General features: G+C 40.9%; 1 protein-coding gene across 2 annotated transcripts in view; it reads left to right on the top strand.

Annotated features, from left to right (window-relative positions):
• The window catches only part of NPLOC4 (NPL4 homolog, ubiquitin recognition factor), a 64,429-nt gene extending 59,722 nt beyond the window's left edge, over positions 1-4,707 (top strand). For both annotated transcript variants that reach the window (XM_058167620.1, XM_058167621.1), the window contains exons 15-17: positions 430-546; positions 2,218-2,320; positions 2,739-4,707. In XM_058167620.1, coding sequence (XP_058023603.1) covers positions 430-546; positions 2,218-2,320; positions 2,739-2,896 — 378 coding nt within the window. In that variant the 3' untranslated portion in view covers positions 2,897-4,707. The remainder of the gene's footprint in view (positions 1-429; positions 547-2,217; positions 2,321-2,738) is intronic.
• Positions 4,708-15,852: the final 11,145 nt, after the last annotated feature.

Genomic DNA, 15,852 nt, shown 5'->3' with positions numbered 1-15,852 from the left:
GTCTTCTTGCATATCTCTTAAATTTGATGTGTTTGCTTTCTGGATACTATTTCTATCTTATTCATTCTTGCTGGAAGAGTTTCATCAGCAGAGGGTGCTATGATCCTGAGAAAAGACATTTAGTATCATAAGACTTTTACTAAAAAGAAAAAAAGGGGGGGAGGGGGAGAAACTACAGGTATTTTAGTTTGAGAATGTTGCTACAAAAAAAGAGAAAGATTTAAATGCTTAAACAATTCTAAACTTAAATAATAAAGTTAGCAATAATCTCATATTAAAAAGTCATCTGACTGCTTGGGTCCTGCCCACTATCTCAATACAGCTATTGAGATAACAGTTTTTGCAGCCCTGTGACAGGGTATTACATACACTGGTAAATTGCATGGAATGTTCCAGTTGGCTAAAGAATGCTTTTGTCAATCTTTGCAGGACTTTCACATTCTAGCTACATATTTGTCCCAGAATACCTCTTCTGTATTCCTTGACATCATCTCTGATTTCCATCTTCTCCTCTTCTTGGTCACCAATGAAGTGATGCCTTTAAGGGTATGTAATGACTTTATTTTTGGAGAAAAGCATAAAGCTTACATTAAGAAGGCTGCTAAGCATAACTGACTTTAAAACAGTATATCTTGACTGTTAGAAGTGGTTTCTAGATTGGTAGTTTGACAGTCAATTCTGAGCTGTTTGAAGAAATAAGTTGGTAGCAATTGTCGCTCAGCCTGGGTGGAACCAAGTTTGACACTTAGGCATGTCGTTAAATTTTCTGTATCAGAAATTCTTTTGTAAAAGATCAATTTTGCAATCTTATTTGTCTATTTTTAATCCATGCTTATGGCTAACCAAATTGGCTAACTTTTGCTGGATCACTGATAAACATTATGCTCTGCCTTTACATTAAAAAAAGGCAGGAAAAGTAATAGTGTCCTGTATTTTTCAGAGAACCTAAAGAACTGTAATGATGTGTGGAACAATTGAGCTGCCAGTGGATAATTAACCAGGTTTACTGAATGTTATTATGATAATGAAGTGTAATGATGCAATTGTTGCCTTAATAATAAAATATGGGATGCACAAAGTCTATCCTCTTTACATTTTAGAAACTTCCCAACAAGTTTTCATAATTCTGGACAAAGCCTTTCCCATCTGCCTTTGATTTAGAGAAACTGAACTCTGAAGTTTATAGCATAGAAAGACAAGGAGTTCTGTTTTTCAGTAGAATGGGGTTAAATTGGCACACAAGCCAGAACTTCTTCTTTTTTTTTTTGTTTACATTTATATCCCGCCCTTCTCCGAAGACAAATGTACCTTTCTAAATTTCATAGAAATCAGAGCAGGCATTTTTGAAGTAAGCTTTTTTTTTTTAAGAACAGTTCCTGTAACTTTGCTGTTTTAGGTCAGTGTAATGACACTTACAGGTGTAGTAATTGCTTCTCTGGTAAGTATCCATCCTAGCCTTCAAACAGTTTTCTTTCCCGATTATTCGTATACATCAGGATCTGATATGTAACAAATCCAATGTGCAACCCTAATATAGATTCTGACATTTATGCAGTGATGTGATTTTGAAGCCAGTAGAAACATTTTTATTTCCTGAGCCCTCTCCGCTCAAGAACAAGGATGAAATGACGATGCACATTGTTATCCAGTTCATTTCAGAACTTGTCTGCAGTGCCACCTGCTGTTCAAATCTCAATAAATGTTTTTTTTTTCCCCCAGCAAATCCATTTTAATGTAATCCTGCATAGTGTCGCTTGTGAATGTCGGACAACAGTTGCTTCTAACTGAAATGTGGAGCATGATGATTCATTCATGCATTCTTGCTCATACCAGTATTCTAAATGTGGTCTTCTTTTTACGCTGGCAGTTCCTTTCTTAAAGATTCTGCTAAACAAGGCAGTAGAAGTTTCATTTCTTTCTTCTTTCAAGAATAATTGGCCTTTAAAACTGGAATGGAAATAGAATACCTGAAATGGCATTCTTAGGTCTCAAAGGAAGGAAACAAAATGTATTTTTATACTGTTTCTCCATGCTTTTAGATGTCCTGAAAGTGAGAGAAGAGATAGAGTGACCTATTTTGGAGATTGTAAATTATTTGACAAAAATTGTCTCTGTGTAGTTAAATATTACTAACAGTTACAGCTAGTGGAATATGGTGCATTAATCCTTTATTTAAAATGTAGGTAGGGTTGTGATGTGGTTTATTTCCTTTTTTAGGACAGTATCAGCTTGTTGCTGGAGGCAGTAAGAACCCGGAATGAGGAACTCGCTCAGACCTGGAAAAAATCTGAACAGTGGGCTACCATTGAGCAGCTTTGCAGTATGTTTAATGTCCTTCCTTTTTTTGAATCACCTCACTCCAAAGATGCTGGACAGCTTTTGTTTACCTATATCAAATTGCCTAGTGTTGGAATTTAGATTTGAAACCACCTTTAGGGATGAATTTAGTACAACACAAGTAAACAAAACTTTACACTTTGTACCGAAGTAGTTACCGGTATATATATAGCGGTGATTTAATTCATGAAAGAAAGAAAGGAAAGATTTTTAGAGGATACAATTGTAGAAATCTGTGGAAAGAATTAGACAGTGTTGTGCCAAGGAATGGGAATATTCCTAAGGGAAAATTGCATTTACTCTAGAAATTATCTAGCAATTTATAAAGTTCTCAGGCAAAAAATGTTTTCTGCTTGTTGGAGCTTTTTCCATCTCCTAATTATTCCATTTCACTTTTTCAGGCACAGTGGGCGTTCAGTTGCCAGGACTCCAAGAATATGGTGCCATGGGCAGTTCAACACATGCAACAACTTCTTCAATGTGGGCCTGTCAGCACTGCACCTTCATGAACCAGCCAGGCACAGATCATTGCGAGATGTGTAGCCTCCCACGGAGCTAGGCCCTGTTTGGCTTGGCGATCGGGGCGGCCATTACAGACCAACTGGCAGAAATACAGAGGCAAACCATTAGCCAGGCAGGACTGTTCTTCCTCCTGGGATGATGTACTGTGTGGGGCAGGGCAAGACAGGAAAGGGGGGAAAGGACCCATATCACAGGTATTCAATTGCCATTTACAAGGTGGCAGCTTGCAATTGGAACAGGATGTCCCAGTGGGAAAAAATAAGATGGCCCCACTGTGCTGCCTTGTCTTTTCTTTGCTCTCAGTATTGTAGAAAGCCAGAGGTCCTGCTTCCCTTGAGCTGAAGTCGCACAGGTGGCTGATCAGCTCTGTGGGCTCATGGCGGTGTGGCCGTGTCGCCCTGTTAGCTTGCATGCCACAAGCTTTCCCCGCCTTAAGCTTGTCAGTGAGGCTAGGCAGTAGTGTTGAAGGGATGACTTGGTCCCCCAGGGCTAGCTTGTGTAATGTTGTTCTCTTGACATGCTTTGCATTTAGCCTCAAAGTTTCTGGGTCACTGGTGCCTGAGGCACATTGGTCCACTCTCTCATTATAGCTTCATATTGAGTGACGTGTGATCGCAGGACATACTGTGGCTTTAAAGCCCCAGGTTAAACCTCGGCACTGGAGAGTGGGGGAAGAACATCTTTCTCAACCAGGCAGGGATGATTCTGGTTGCCTCTTCATCCATTTCTTGCCCTACATCCCTAATGGCAGCAGATTAAAATAATTACCAGAATTCTGCATCTACGGTTAGCTAAGAGAGAAGGTCTTTTTCATCCTGGTTTGGCAACGGGAAGCATATCTTGTCACTTCCAGGTTTGAAACCCTACAGCAGCTTCATTCCAGCTGTGCCAGGACTGGGAAAGCAACAGTTCACAAGCAGTTATTTGTACCAAGTCTCCATGCTCTATTTTCCCTTTATATTTAAAGCAATTTCCTGGGATCCAAAGCTATGATCGGGCAAAATATCTAGGCATTTTATTCATGTCTATTAATGACTACACAGGGATCAGCACAACAAAGTTAAATGGAGCATATATTGGAATGGGAGTTTGTCTTACCTCACTAAAATGCCTGTGTAAAAATTACCTTGCCTCTAGAACATAGTGATTGCAATAGAAATGGCCTTGCCTCTAGAACACATCCCTGCCTACTGTTCACATAATCATATATTAGCTGTGCCTCCTATTCCTTCTTTCTTCTGATACCTGGGCTCCTCCATTCACATGTCCAGAAATTATTATTTTTTATTATCCAAAATCCCCAGTATATCTGCTAGGACAGTTTTATGTTAAGACACAATAGATTCCCCTCGCAGAAGTATTCTGCATAGCAAGCCTATATAATCACCCTGACCAACCTTGCAACATTAGAGAGAAAGAGGCCCTCCACGTCAACTCTCTGGTTATGTGGACATACAGCCTTTGTTTCTGCCCTTCCATAGTTTATATTCCTAGGTCTTCGTCACCACCAAAAAATGTGCCTCTGTCCCAGCTCCCGTTTTCATTATGGGCATGTAGGACTGGCCTCCAAACACTTGCTGTGAAGGATGCGGTCTTTGCCTTTCAAGGCAGTTGTAGCTGGGGCTCATAAACACTCTCTCTGGCCCTAGTTATTGCTGGCAGGACGTGTGACTTTTGTTTCCTGGGTTTGCATTTTGACTAGATTTCTCAAGCTCAATGGGCTGTAGCCACTCTTGCTGTTCTTCTTGGTTCTTTGGGTTGCAGAGGTGTATGTTTGGTTTGGACTGGACTGGACTTAACTGAATAACAGCCCTGCAAATAAAAACCTATTAAAAGCATCCAAAATGATGGCTTCGGGTCCTTTTCTTGCTTTCTCCATTTTGCTCTCTACTTGATTTGAATTTATGCAGCCCTTGGGCCCCAAACATTTCTCCTGACCACCATTCATGTATTGTTCCAATACAGATATATATGTCATGGTGATTCACTTCAAGTCCTGACAATATCTAATTTCTAAAGTGCTTGCTGTGCCTGTGGGCAGTCAGCTACTGTTTCAAATCTCATCTTAAAACAAAAAAAAATTGGGATCCATGTTTTTAGCAATCTGGCAAGTAAAGAATTTGGTTTTATTCTATAAATATGATACAGGTTGTACATGTTAATGGATGCAGCCATTGGCAACAAATGGCTTAACCTGAGCCATGTATGTAAAATGGCTGGTAGGAACATACTTCTGACCACCTTCTGGATCATGACTTAGAAGTATAAAAGAGTTGGGAGAAAAAAAGTTCAAAAGCAGACATAATATCAGTGTTCAGGTACATTAAAAGGTTGCCATAGAGAAAATGGTCAGGAACTACTTTCCACTTCCACATAAAGTAGGACCAGAAATAATGGGTACAAGAGAGATTATGGGTTCTCCATCTTTGAATATTGTTAAGAAGGGACTGGACTACTACCACTTGAGGAAGAAGCTAATTGGTTTTTCTACACATTGCAGAGGATTGGACTAGTTGACCTTTGTCCCTTCAAATTCCATAATTCTATGATTCTAAGGCAATGATTTGGATTAACTGATGGAGGATATAACATTGTTGATATATTAATACCTTACAAGAGAGAAATAACATTCAAAATGGTTTTGATGGGTTATAGAAACAGCTAAATATACCAATTTAAGAGACAAATGCAAAATTTTCAACTTAGGGTGAAACAAAGATAAAATGCACAGATACAGGATAGGGGAAGCCACATAGATAATAGACCTTTCAAGAAAACAAAACTTGAAATATTTGTTTTAATAGTGAGGACCTCTGTCCAGCTTCTGGTGTAGCTCCAAGAAAACAAAGGCAGTTTTAGCTTGCATCGATCAAATATTTTCCAAGTCTTGGGAAGTAATTGGCTCCACTTCATTCTGTGTTAGATCACACCTTGAATATTGCATCAAGGTCTGAAAACCAGTTTTGGAAAGAATTCAGACAAATATTTCCAGAGAAGAGCAAGAACTAGAAACATTAAGTCCAATGAAGGTAAGCTGAAGGAGCTGTAAATGTTTATCTTGGATGGGGGTATGATAGCATGCCAGAGAGATGTCAAAGGACGATACACAGAAAAGTAAGGTTGTGAAGACTTCCATGCATGGAGTGTCCCTTGCACAAATTATAGTATCTGTGAAATGACCCAAAGTATGCATGTCTTATGCATGGATCTGTACCACATAGGTTATCTTAGACGTGATCCAGGGTAGGAGAAATGGAAGGTCTAGAGCAGTGGTTCTCAACCTTTATAGTGCTGCTTTAATACAATTCCCCACGATGTGGCGACCCCAACCATAAAATTATTTTCGTTTTGAATTTATTGCGCCTGAAGCCGTATTGGCTAGATCTGAACTGCTTGCGATTGCCTTGAGGACGGAGGCATTAAAGCGGAGACTCCTCCCCTATTAAGTTTATCACGCCTGAAGCCAGATTAGGCTAGCGATTGGGAGTGATTGCAGCTGGCTTGAGAGGGAGACATTAGAGCAAAGATTTCTCTCTTTTTTAATTCACCGCTCCTGAAGCCGAATTCGGCTAGCGATTTGAAGAGCCTGCAACTGGCTTGTGGAGTCAACCATTGGAGCGCGATTCTTCGACTCGCAAGTGTACTTCCCATATTTCCGATGGTCTTAGGCGACCCCTGGCAAATCGTCATTCGACCCCCAACAGGGTCGCGACCCTCAGGTTGAGAGAACCGCTGGTCTAGAGTGACATGTCTTCAGAGAACTGGGACTGGTATGGCAGGTAGATGCAGAGTGTAGGAGATAAAAGGTGTGTTACTGTGTACAGGCAGAGGAGAGCAATGGGTGTATGCTTAAGATTTTCCCAATTTGCTATCTGGTTTTGCTTTGGTCAGATAATGCCCTCCCTCCCTGGAATAGCCCACACAAATTTCCAAGACATAATGTGTTTTCTTTCACATATAGGACAAAATATTTTTAATTTCATGCACATCCCTTCCAAGAAGGTCCAGATCTATTATTCTAACTAACGAAGAATATCTTAAAAGTTGCAGGAAAAAATAAATTTTGATTGAATTTACTGCTGTTAGGCCTTGGAGCTCATTAACCAGAGAAATGATGGGCTTCTCTTCACAGATTGCATTCATGATCAAGACAGCCATCTGGTTGAGAATATTTTCATATGGATTCTAACTCTGAGTTGAGCTGTGGCTCAATGAATGAAGTGGCCTTTTCCAACTCTACCAGTGCCCTGTAGGTCAGGAGATAGGTTTTGTGTTCCCATCCATTTTCCTTCTGCTTATCTCTATTGTGCCATCTGGACTCATAAACACTGAGAAGGGCCTGACGTATGTCCCCATCTGGCTACCTGATGTGAACCACGCTGAATGTGCTCTTCTCACTTAAAAAAAAAATCCATTGTCTGGATATCATTAAGAGCAAGGGGAGGCGGGGAGAGCAGCAAAGCTAATGCCAACAAGCTGGAACGTTTCTCTCTAACTTTCAAAAGAAGTAAGTCAAAGCCTCTTTACCTTTTGTAATTCCCAGTTGTCCATATTTCCCAAGAAAACACATGCTGGGGAATTGCAATTTTGTGCCTTTGTAAACAGAGTTTCTGTGTAAATTGTGTGCAGTAAAGTTGGAGTGGACAGCTTCCCACCCACCCGCTGCTCCTTTTTATTGTCTATCAATCAGAAAATATGAATAAACAGAGAATCTTATTCTTTACTCTTAAGTGCTAGTGACCTAAAATGTACTTTGGAGTATTAGTCCCACAAATCTCTTACTTCCCTCCTCCATCCCTTCAGAGATATAAACTGCAGATCGGAGTGTTTCCTATAGCAGGCCAAAAGGATCTGTTTGTAATTTGAAGAATGGCAAAATTTCAGGTCAATGTTATAATAAAGTGAAGAGAGGCAGATCTTGGTTTGAAAAAGAACAACAAGCTAGACTTGAAAGAATTATCACCACATCTTGCCAGCTGAAGATTTCAGCAGGTAAATAAAGTTTTTATTCAGTTGTGGTTTTTTTAAAAAAATTATAAATATTTTTTGAAAGTCTTGATCACAGGCTGGCTGGCAAGTCAGAGTTGGAATCTAATTCATCTGGAAAGTGGCAAACTGCCCGGCAGCATTAACTTTTAGGGCTCAATGCATTTTCAATTCCTTCCTATTAAAATGTCTTGAATGGATAAACACATATAGGAAACACAAACAGGACGTCAGGCTAGATCCATAGATAGCTAAGTTCAGATGGCAAAGTGTCTAGGTCACATTACTTGTCTTGCTCACCCTCAATTTAATCTGCTCCTTTCTATTTTTCTGCAGTCAGACATTAATTTCAGCTGTCGGCACAAATCAGCCTCTTATTTATATGCAAAGGGAGAAAGGTCTAAAAGGACCAGTTCTGAGCAAAAGAGGGGAGAGCTGAGGTTGGATGAGGAATGGAAACAGGACCCACAGACCCCAAGTGACAAGGGCTTTCAAGCAGTTGCAGCAGCCACTGTCTGACTCTGGCTATAGCTAGCCTGGTCTGTTAGCCTGAAATCATGGGAAAGAACAGAAGTGAGAATGAAATAAAAAATGAATGTTTCCAGCTGTATCTCTTTCTTCCTCTCCCCTTCATGCTTGGTGTGTTAGAATATAATAGCAACAGTATTATTTATTGTGCTCATCTACTGCTGAATTAACAAACGGACTAAAGAGGATCACATGGGGGTTGACACAATCCAATGAAGACACAGTCTAAGCTACCCCCCTCCTAACAAGGAACTAGCAATATTGAGCAATTTGCCTTCTCAGATCCACAATTTCTATTCTGTCCTGTCCAGTGGTGAAATGCTACCAGTTTGCACCGGTTTGGGCAAACCAGCTACTGGTTTGGCGAACCAGTAGTAAAAAAAGGCTACCGGTTGGTCCGAACTGGTATTTCTGACAATCAGCTGTGCCGCGCGATTTATATTCGATAGAAAGCAGGAAATCCTGCTTTCTGGCAAATCTAAATACGCGGCATAGCTATTCCCCCCCCCCGTTCTACTTACCTTGTTAAGCAACCTTTTTCTGTGCGAAGCGTGCATTTGGCACGAACTGCACATGCACATATGCGCAGAGTATGTTTGGTGCACACTGTGCATGCAGTGTGTGTTTGCCACACACTGTGCATGTGCACACAGTGTGCGTTTGGTGTGCACTGCGCATGCACAGGCAGCGAATCGGTGGCAAACCATGGAGGATTTCACCACTGCTCCTGTTCACCCATTTCCATTTCTTTCCAACTTGCAACATCCCAAAGTTTCAAAGCTATTGTGAGACATGGAGGAAATGAGGACCTTCTATGGAGAGGACGGTCATAAGTCAGATGATATCCAAGTCCAACATGACATCATCAAACCCCTGGACAATATTTCTATCCAGCTGGACTTGGACTGGTGAATGGATGCAAGGAGTGTTGTGTTTCTATGGCTACAGAAGAAGAGACGCCTCTTTTTTTCTCTGCACGCTGATATGACAAACTGGTGACCAGCCCAGCTAGATGAGCGACCATATGGGAGCCATCAAGGAAAAAAAGAGGTGGGGTTGGACACAGAACAGGAATGAGGCTGTGAGGTCTGTGCGGAGACTGTAAAGAGGATCTTTTGATTTGGTCTTCCTTCTCTTGCTGCTGTCAAGGCAGCATGAAGCAGATTCTCTGGCTGCTGTTGTTGGTCGCTGTCAGTTGCGCAGCCATACCGAAGCGGCGGGAAGCCACCCCTGAATGGGACTACCAATCAGAAGGTAACTGGTGCCAAACAACATGGCCTTCCTCAGAAAATGGGCTGTTGCTTGGGGCAACAGAAAGTTTTCTTTATTGTGAATTGGGGCAGAGGGGCACTTGGATAGGCTGGCCTCTCTTTGCTAACAGCCTTGGGATCCCTGTTGTGCAAGGGAGAATGATTTTCATGGCAGACTTGCTTCGACAGTGGATGCCCCAAAGCCCATTTGTTAGCATAAAGGCTGCTAACCTCTACCAACTTCCAATTTCCACATTTCTTATGCAGTTCTGAACTTCTTTTCTGCGTGCATGATTCTTCAGTCTTAAGACTGAAGTCTGTATCTTATGAGCACCTGAATTTTAACTATAAATCATTTCTCCTTGTGCAGCTCTCAGGACATGTTTTCAGGGAGTTGAGCACATTTCACTTTAGAAACAATACTGTAGGTCCTAAAATGAACTCTGAAGGAGAAAGGCAGCTCTTTTTTCCATCCCGAAGATGAATTCAAAAATTAGGGTCCCTTTATTCCGTCATTGTGTTTAATGTTACGCTGAAGCAACTTTATTCCTCCTAAACTTGCTTTCCACCTGAACTCATGTGAGAAGGGTGAGCTTTACAGAGGTTCTTGAGCATTTTCTTTTACCCATGAAGAAGATATGAATGTATGGCGAAGTCTGGCTGTTGTCCTCAATAGTCCTACTAGATTCTCATTTCATGTTAATGGTGTGGAAATGCCTCCTCAGGCACATAGAGCATTTATGAACTAAAGTGCAGTACTGGAGGAAGAGGGGAAGGAAAAGGAGTTAAATAATTGTTGTTCTTACCACACAATACTATCTATCAGATAATTCTGACTGGATGTGGCACAGTATTTTGACTGTCAGATTCTTTTCAAGGATCTAGCTAATGATACTATTGTAATATAGGTATTGTACCAAATAATGTGACATTTTGTAATTGATGCATTGAGATTCATATGGTGTCCAAATATTTTTCTAGATCTTTCGGTATCTTCCCAATCACTAGTACTTTCTTTTTATGCATTCACCCAATCTGAAGGTGTTTTTTTTTAAGGCAATGATGATGATTTTACACAACTACCATATTTTTCGGAGTATAAGACACATCTTTTTCCCCCAAAAAAGAGAGTGAAAATCTGGATATGTCTTATACTTTGAATGTAGCCCTGCCCAGCTTCTCAAACTGAGGTTTCAGAGGCTGTAAAAAGCATCAAAAACGAAGCTTCAGAAAAAAACCTCCAAACAGAGCTTCAGAAAAGAAGCCCCCAACAGAGCTTCAGAGGCTTTTTTCCCCCTGAAGCTCTGTTTTGGAGGCTTTCAGAGGCAGAAATAAAAGTTTTTTTCTGAAACAGAGCTTCAAAAGTTTCAGAGGCCGGAAAAAATGCAAGGTACTGAGCTCACAACTAAGGAACCTGTTGCTAAAATTCACTTCTGGGAACAGCTGATTGGGGATATTCCGGAAGCCCAACCACCTACCAATCAGCTTTTTTCTTATTTTCCTCCTCAAAAACTAAGGTACGTCTTATACTCCGGTGCATCTTGTACTCGGGAAAATACGGTACTTCTTTGTTATATCACATTCCAGTTTGGTTTTCTTTTCTCTTTCCTCTTCCAGCTGATAAAGTCAATGCGAGGGGATGTTCTAATCTTACTGTGGTTCTTGACAACTGGAAATTTGCTATTATGACTCAAATCAGAAATCTTCTCCTCCATGATCACCAAACAGTGTTGCCTGACTATGGAAGGTGAGGGCTAAGGTCCAGGCAGAAATCTGGATAGGTTTCTATTTGACTTAGTGTAGCACCTCAAAATATGCCAGTCTTAGTGGAGAATTGATAAATTTGTGTCAGCAGTTGCTCTAGAAGAACAAGGGTAGTGGAATCGGGTCTGGATGGGGAGAAACAGGCTCAAGCTCAATCCCTCCAAGACGGAGTGGCTGTGGATGCCGGCATCCCGGTACAGTTAGCTGCAGCCGCGGCTGACTGTTGGGGGCGAGTCATTGGCCCCAATGGAGAGGGTGCGCAACTTGGGCGTCCTCCTGGATGGACGGCTGTCTTTTGAAGACCATTTGACGGCCGTCTCCAGGAGAGCTTTTTACCAGGTTCGCCTGGTTCACCAGTTGCACCCCTTTCTAGACCGGGATGCCCTATGCACGGTCACTCATGCTCTCATGACATCCCGTCTGGATTACTGCAATGCTCTCTACATGGGGCTCCCCTTGAGGAGCACTCAGAGACCCAGAGGTAGTTCAGAATGCGGCTGCATGGGTGATAGAGGGAGCCCCTCGTGGCTCCCACGTAACACCTCTCCTGCGCAGACTGCACTGGTTGCCTGTGGCCTTCCGGGTGCGCTTCAAGGTTTTGGTAATGATCTTCAAAGCGCTCCATGGCATAGGGCCGGGCTACTTACGGGACCGTCTGCTGCCACCGATTGCCTCTCACCGACCAGTGCGCTCTCACAGAGAGGGACTCCTCAGGGTGCCGTCGGCCAGGCAGTGCCGACTGGCGACACCCAGGGGAAGGGCCTTTTCTGTGGGGGCCCCCACCCTCTGGAACGAGCTTCCCCCAGGACTTCGCCAACTTCCTGACCTTCGAACCTTCCGCCGCGAGCTTAAGACACATCTATTTATTTGCGCAGGACTGGACTAGAATTTTTAAATGTTTTAAATTTTAAATCGGGTTTTAATGGGGTTTTATTATTTATATTCCTATTTTAAATATTCGGCCTTATGTAATAAGTTTTTTAAATTGGTGTTTTATTCTGCATATATATGTGTTTTATATGGCTGTAAACAGCCCTGAGTCCCTGGGGAGATAGGGCGGTATAAAAGTGTGAACAAATAAATAAATAAATAAATAAATAGTTGTTCATAGGATTAGGACTAATATTAAATAGAACATGCTCTGCCCTAGGATGTTTGCATAACATACAAAACCAATGGGTAGATTTTTCACAACATCCTCAGGTTCATTTTTGAACCTGTTTTTTGGCTTTGTCCAATATGTGCGTGTCAGGACCTTGAGATATATTTTGATTAAACGAAACAAAAACTGGCTCAATCTTGCAAGATCCTGGGTAGTGGACAAAAAGCAACAATGACACATTTTGGCTTGTTAACAAGCCCTAACAAAGGAACAAACAAGCAATTTAACATTTGCAGATTGATAAAACTGAGCTGATGAAACTGAACTCCTGCCTTGGGCAGAGGGTTGGACTAGAAGACCTTCAAGGTGTCTTCCATCCCTGTGATTCTATGTACTGTTGTGGATTATACAGCTAAATAAAATAAATATTTCTGGGTCAATGTCCCTGCATCTCTATTATGGAAGGATCCCCAAGAAATGGGCATTTGCTTAAGCAAAATTTTGCACAGATGACTTTCATCTATATAAATAAATTGCTGCCTAGATGCCATAATCGAGTTTGGCAGCATAGATCCAGCTCTGTTGTTGAACGTTGCCAGAATAAAATGAAAGCCTGATTCCGTTAAATTAGCATAGGATGTTTGTTATTTAACCCATGTCCCTTCTTGCCTGTTGTCTTTTTAGAATCAAACCTCTTTCTGATGCCCTGGATGACCTATACAAGGAATTTAATGCCCTCAAGGAACATCTTGGAGAACTGACTAAACGCTTTGAGGGGGTGGAATCTTTTGTAGATGAGATGAACAAAAGGCAGAACCTGTCTCCTGCTAAGCCTTTCATCAGGGCTGCCCAACTAGGAGAGAAAAGGGTTGCCCCCCTGCCAGCCAAACGCCGCAGAATCCTGATCCGGAATGGGAGGCGGATCATAGAGCCCTTGATTGAGGGAAGGCAGTAAGTGCTCCAGCTGGTGTCGGACCTTCACTGCAATTTTGGAAACCAAATGCATCATTTTGTCTGCCTGTCTTTTCCCCTAAAAAAAACTTCCTATGAGGGCTTAAGTGTGACAGACCCAAGATAAAGGTATTAAATAGGAATCCTTTCTTGGCTGATAATCTGGAGACACAATTCCCAATGTATTATTGTAATAAATGCCAAGGAACGGTTCCTTGGTAGAGTTGTTTTATCAAATATATGTCTCCTTAAGAGTAGACTATGACTCCTAAGACCCTGTCGCTGTTTTAAGTGATGCACAGCTTAACTTAATGACAGATGAAATCACACCTGACCAGTTGTAAAAGTGGATACAGCACCTAATTTGTATCACATTCTCTGGTTCTTAAATACGTTACGAATGATTCTGGCTGCTTTACATAGTTCTTACATGCTATTTGCACACTGTGTAATAGTTAAAGGATAACTATGATAGCCCACCAAAATGCTGGGGATTATTTGTTACTTTCCATGACTGTAGACTAATTACAATCTATACCAACGATTTTTGGAAGTAGAAATGAATTGATTTTTAAGATGCAGAATGTCACACCCCATGCAAACATGTACATCCTTCTATTTGCTATTTGTTATGCTCGCTGAAACATTCCATGTACGACTCCAGAAATACTTTATGAAAAAGCAGAGCTATTTTCCATATGTTAAAGGTGGTTGGCAGTCAATAAAGATTTGCTTATGGATACAGCATTAAGGAAAGCTACATAGATTCCAGTTTATCTGTGTGGATGAATGTACGCAGGTGGGTATGGATCAGTTATGAGAAAAGTCTCTTCCTATCGCTTCTCACAATCAGAGAATGCCCATCCTTTGTCTGCGTATTTAACTAAAAAGGTAAAGTTTTTCCTGTCAGTTGTGTCTGACACTAGGGCACGTTGCTATTTTCCATTTCTTGGCCGAGGGAGCCAGCGTTGTCCGAAGACAATTTCCATAGTCACGTAGCCAGTATGGCTATATACCAAAGGCACACAGAATGCTATTACTTCCACACCAAAGTGGTACCTATTGCAAAATGAGAAATCGACCATAATTGCATTACAGGCTCTTGTATCCAAAACTGCATGATAAAATGGGTATCCTGTGCTCCAATGGCAGCCACATGATCTAAAACTTCTAGTCCATGTAAGCATCTTCATAAGAAGCTTCATTTCCTGAAGATGAATCCCTGCAAATTGGCTCCTTTACTAAGGCCAATTTACTAATGAGCTTCCTTATTTCATGAATGATCCTTTTTAAAAACCCACTACTGTAGTCATATCAGATGCTACAAAAGAGGAAGTGGAGTGCATTTTAAGCACAAGGATACAAATTCTTCTCCATCTTTATGCCAAAGCCCGTTTTAGCCAATGAGAAAAGTCAGGCCTAATTTCCACATATCTAAATATAAACAGATTAGAAGCAATTGCATATTATATAACCTTTCTGGTTCTCCTAGGAGCTGACAGACTATTCTGGCTTGATTTTATGTATATGGCTGGTAAGCATATGCCTTGAGGGCTGTATCTTGGCTACCAGGCCTTTACACAGGGTCTCATGTTTTAGCAATGGAAAAGCATTGTTGATTTTTTAATCGGCCTAATGGTTTGATTGTTTCCAGACTTCTTTTCTCAAGCACTAGGGACACAGATTTAGCACATCCATCAACATCCACATCATGCTCAATGAAGCTGTGTTGAGGATTGTAAGATTCACAGTTTCCTAAAACTTAGATTGCAGATAGGTTAAATTATGGGTGGCATAAGGCCTAAAAAACAAATCAGGTCACCTCTTTACAATAAACTACTGGAAAAACTGTCCCAGTCAAGTTTTGCTATAACATTTCAAATTATTTGGATATGACAAATGTGTGGGGAAAGCTGCATGAGTCTTTTTTTACTTGTTTTGAGCTATGCTTGTCAATTAAAAACTTGGCAAGGTAATTCATTCTTTTCCCTCTTGCAACTTATTGAGTTACTCTGAGGTAAGATGGACGGCCAATAAATTTTATAAACAAACAAACAAACAAACAAAACATATACACCTAGTTTAATTTTCAGCAGCATTTAATAAATGATATTCAGTGTATTAAAAAGAACGTACAGCATTTTTAACAAAAACCACTAAAGTTTACATATTGTAAGCTATAGCTTTCGGAAGCCTAAATTGTGTTGACTCATTCATATGCCCCCACAGACACAAAGCATTTTAATGGCTATGCCAGAAATATTTTGATGTAAAGAAGCTAAGCATTTGAGACTGACATTCTTGAATCTGCATTTTTAAGTGTATATTTTTTCAAAGCATAATTTTTGAGTGTACAATTAAATCTGTAAATTAATCTAGCACTTACTAGATCTGAACATGATCAACAGTCAA

Source organism: Ahaetulla prasina, chromosome 2 (genome assembly GCF_028640845.1).
Source record: "Ahaetulla prasina isolate Xishuangbanna chromosome 2, ASM2864084v1, whole genome shotgun sequence".
Classification (NCBI taxonomy): Eukaryota; Metazoa; Chordata; class Lepidosauria; order Squamata; family Colubridae; genus Ahaetulla; species Ahaetulla prasina.
This window is presented reverse-complemented; position numbering and strand designations above follow the sequence as displayed.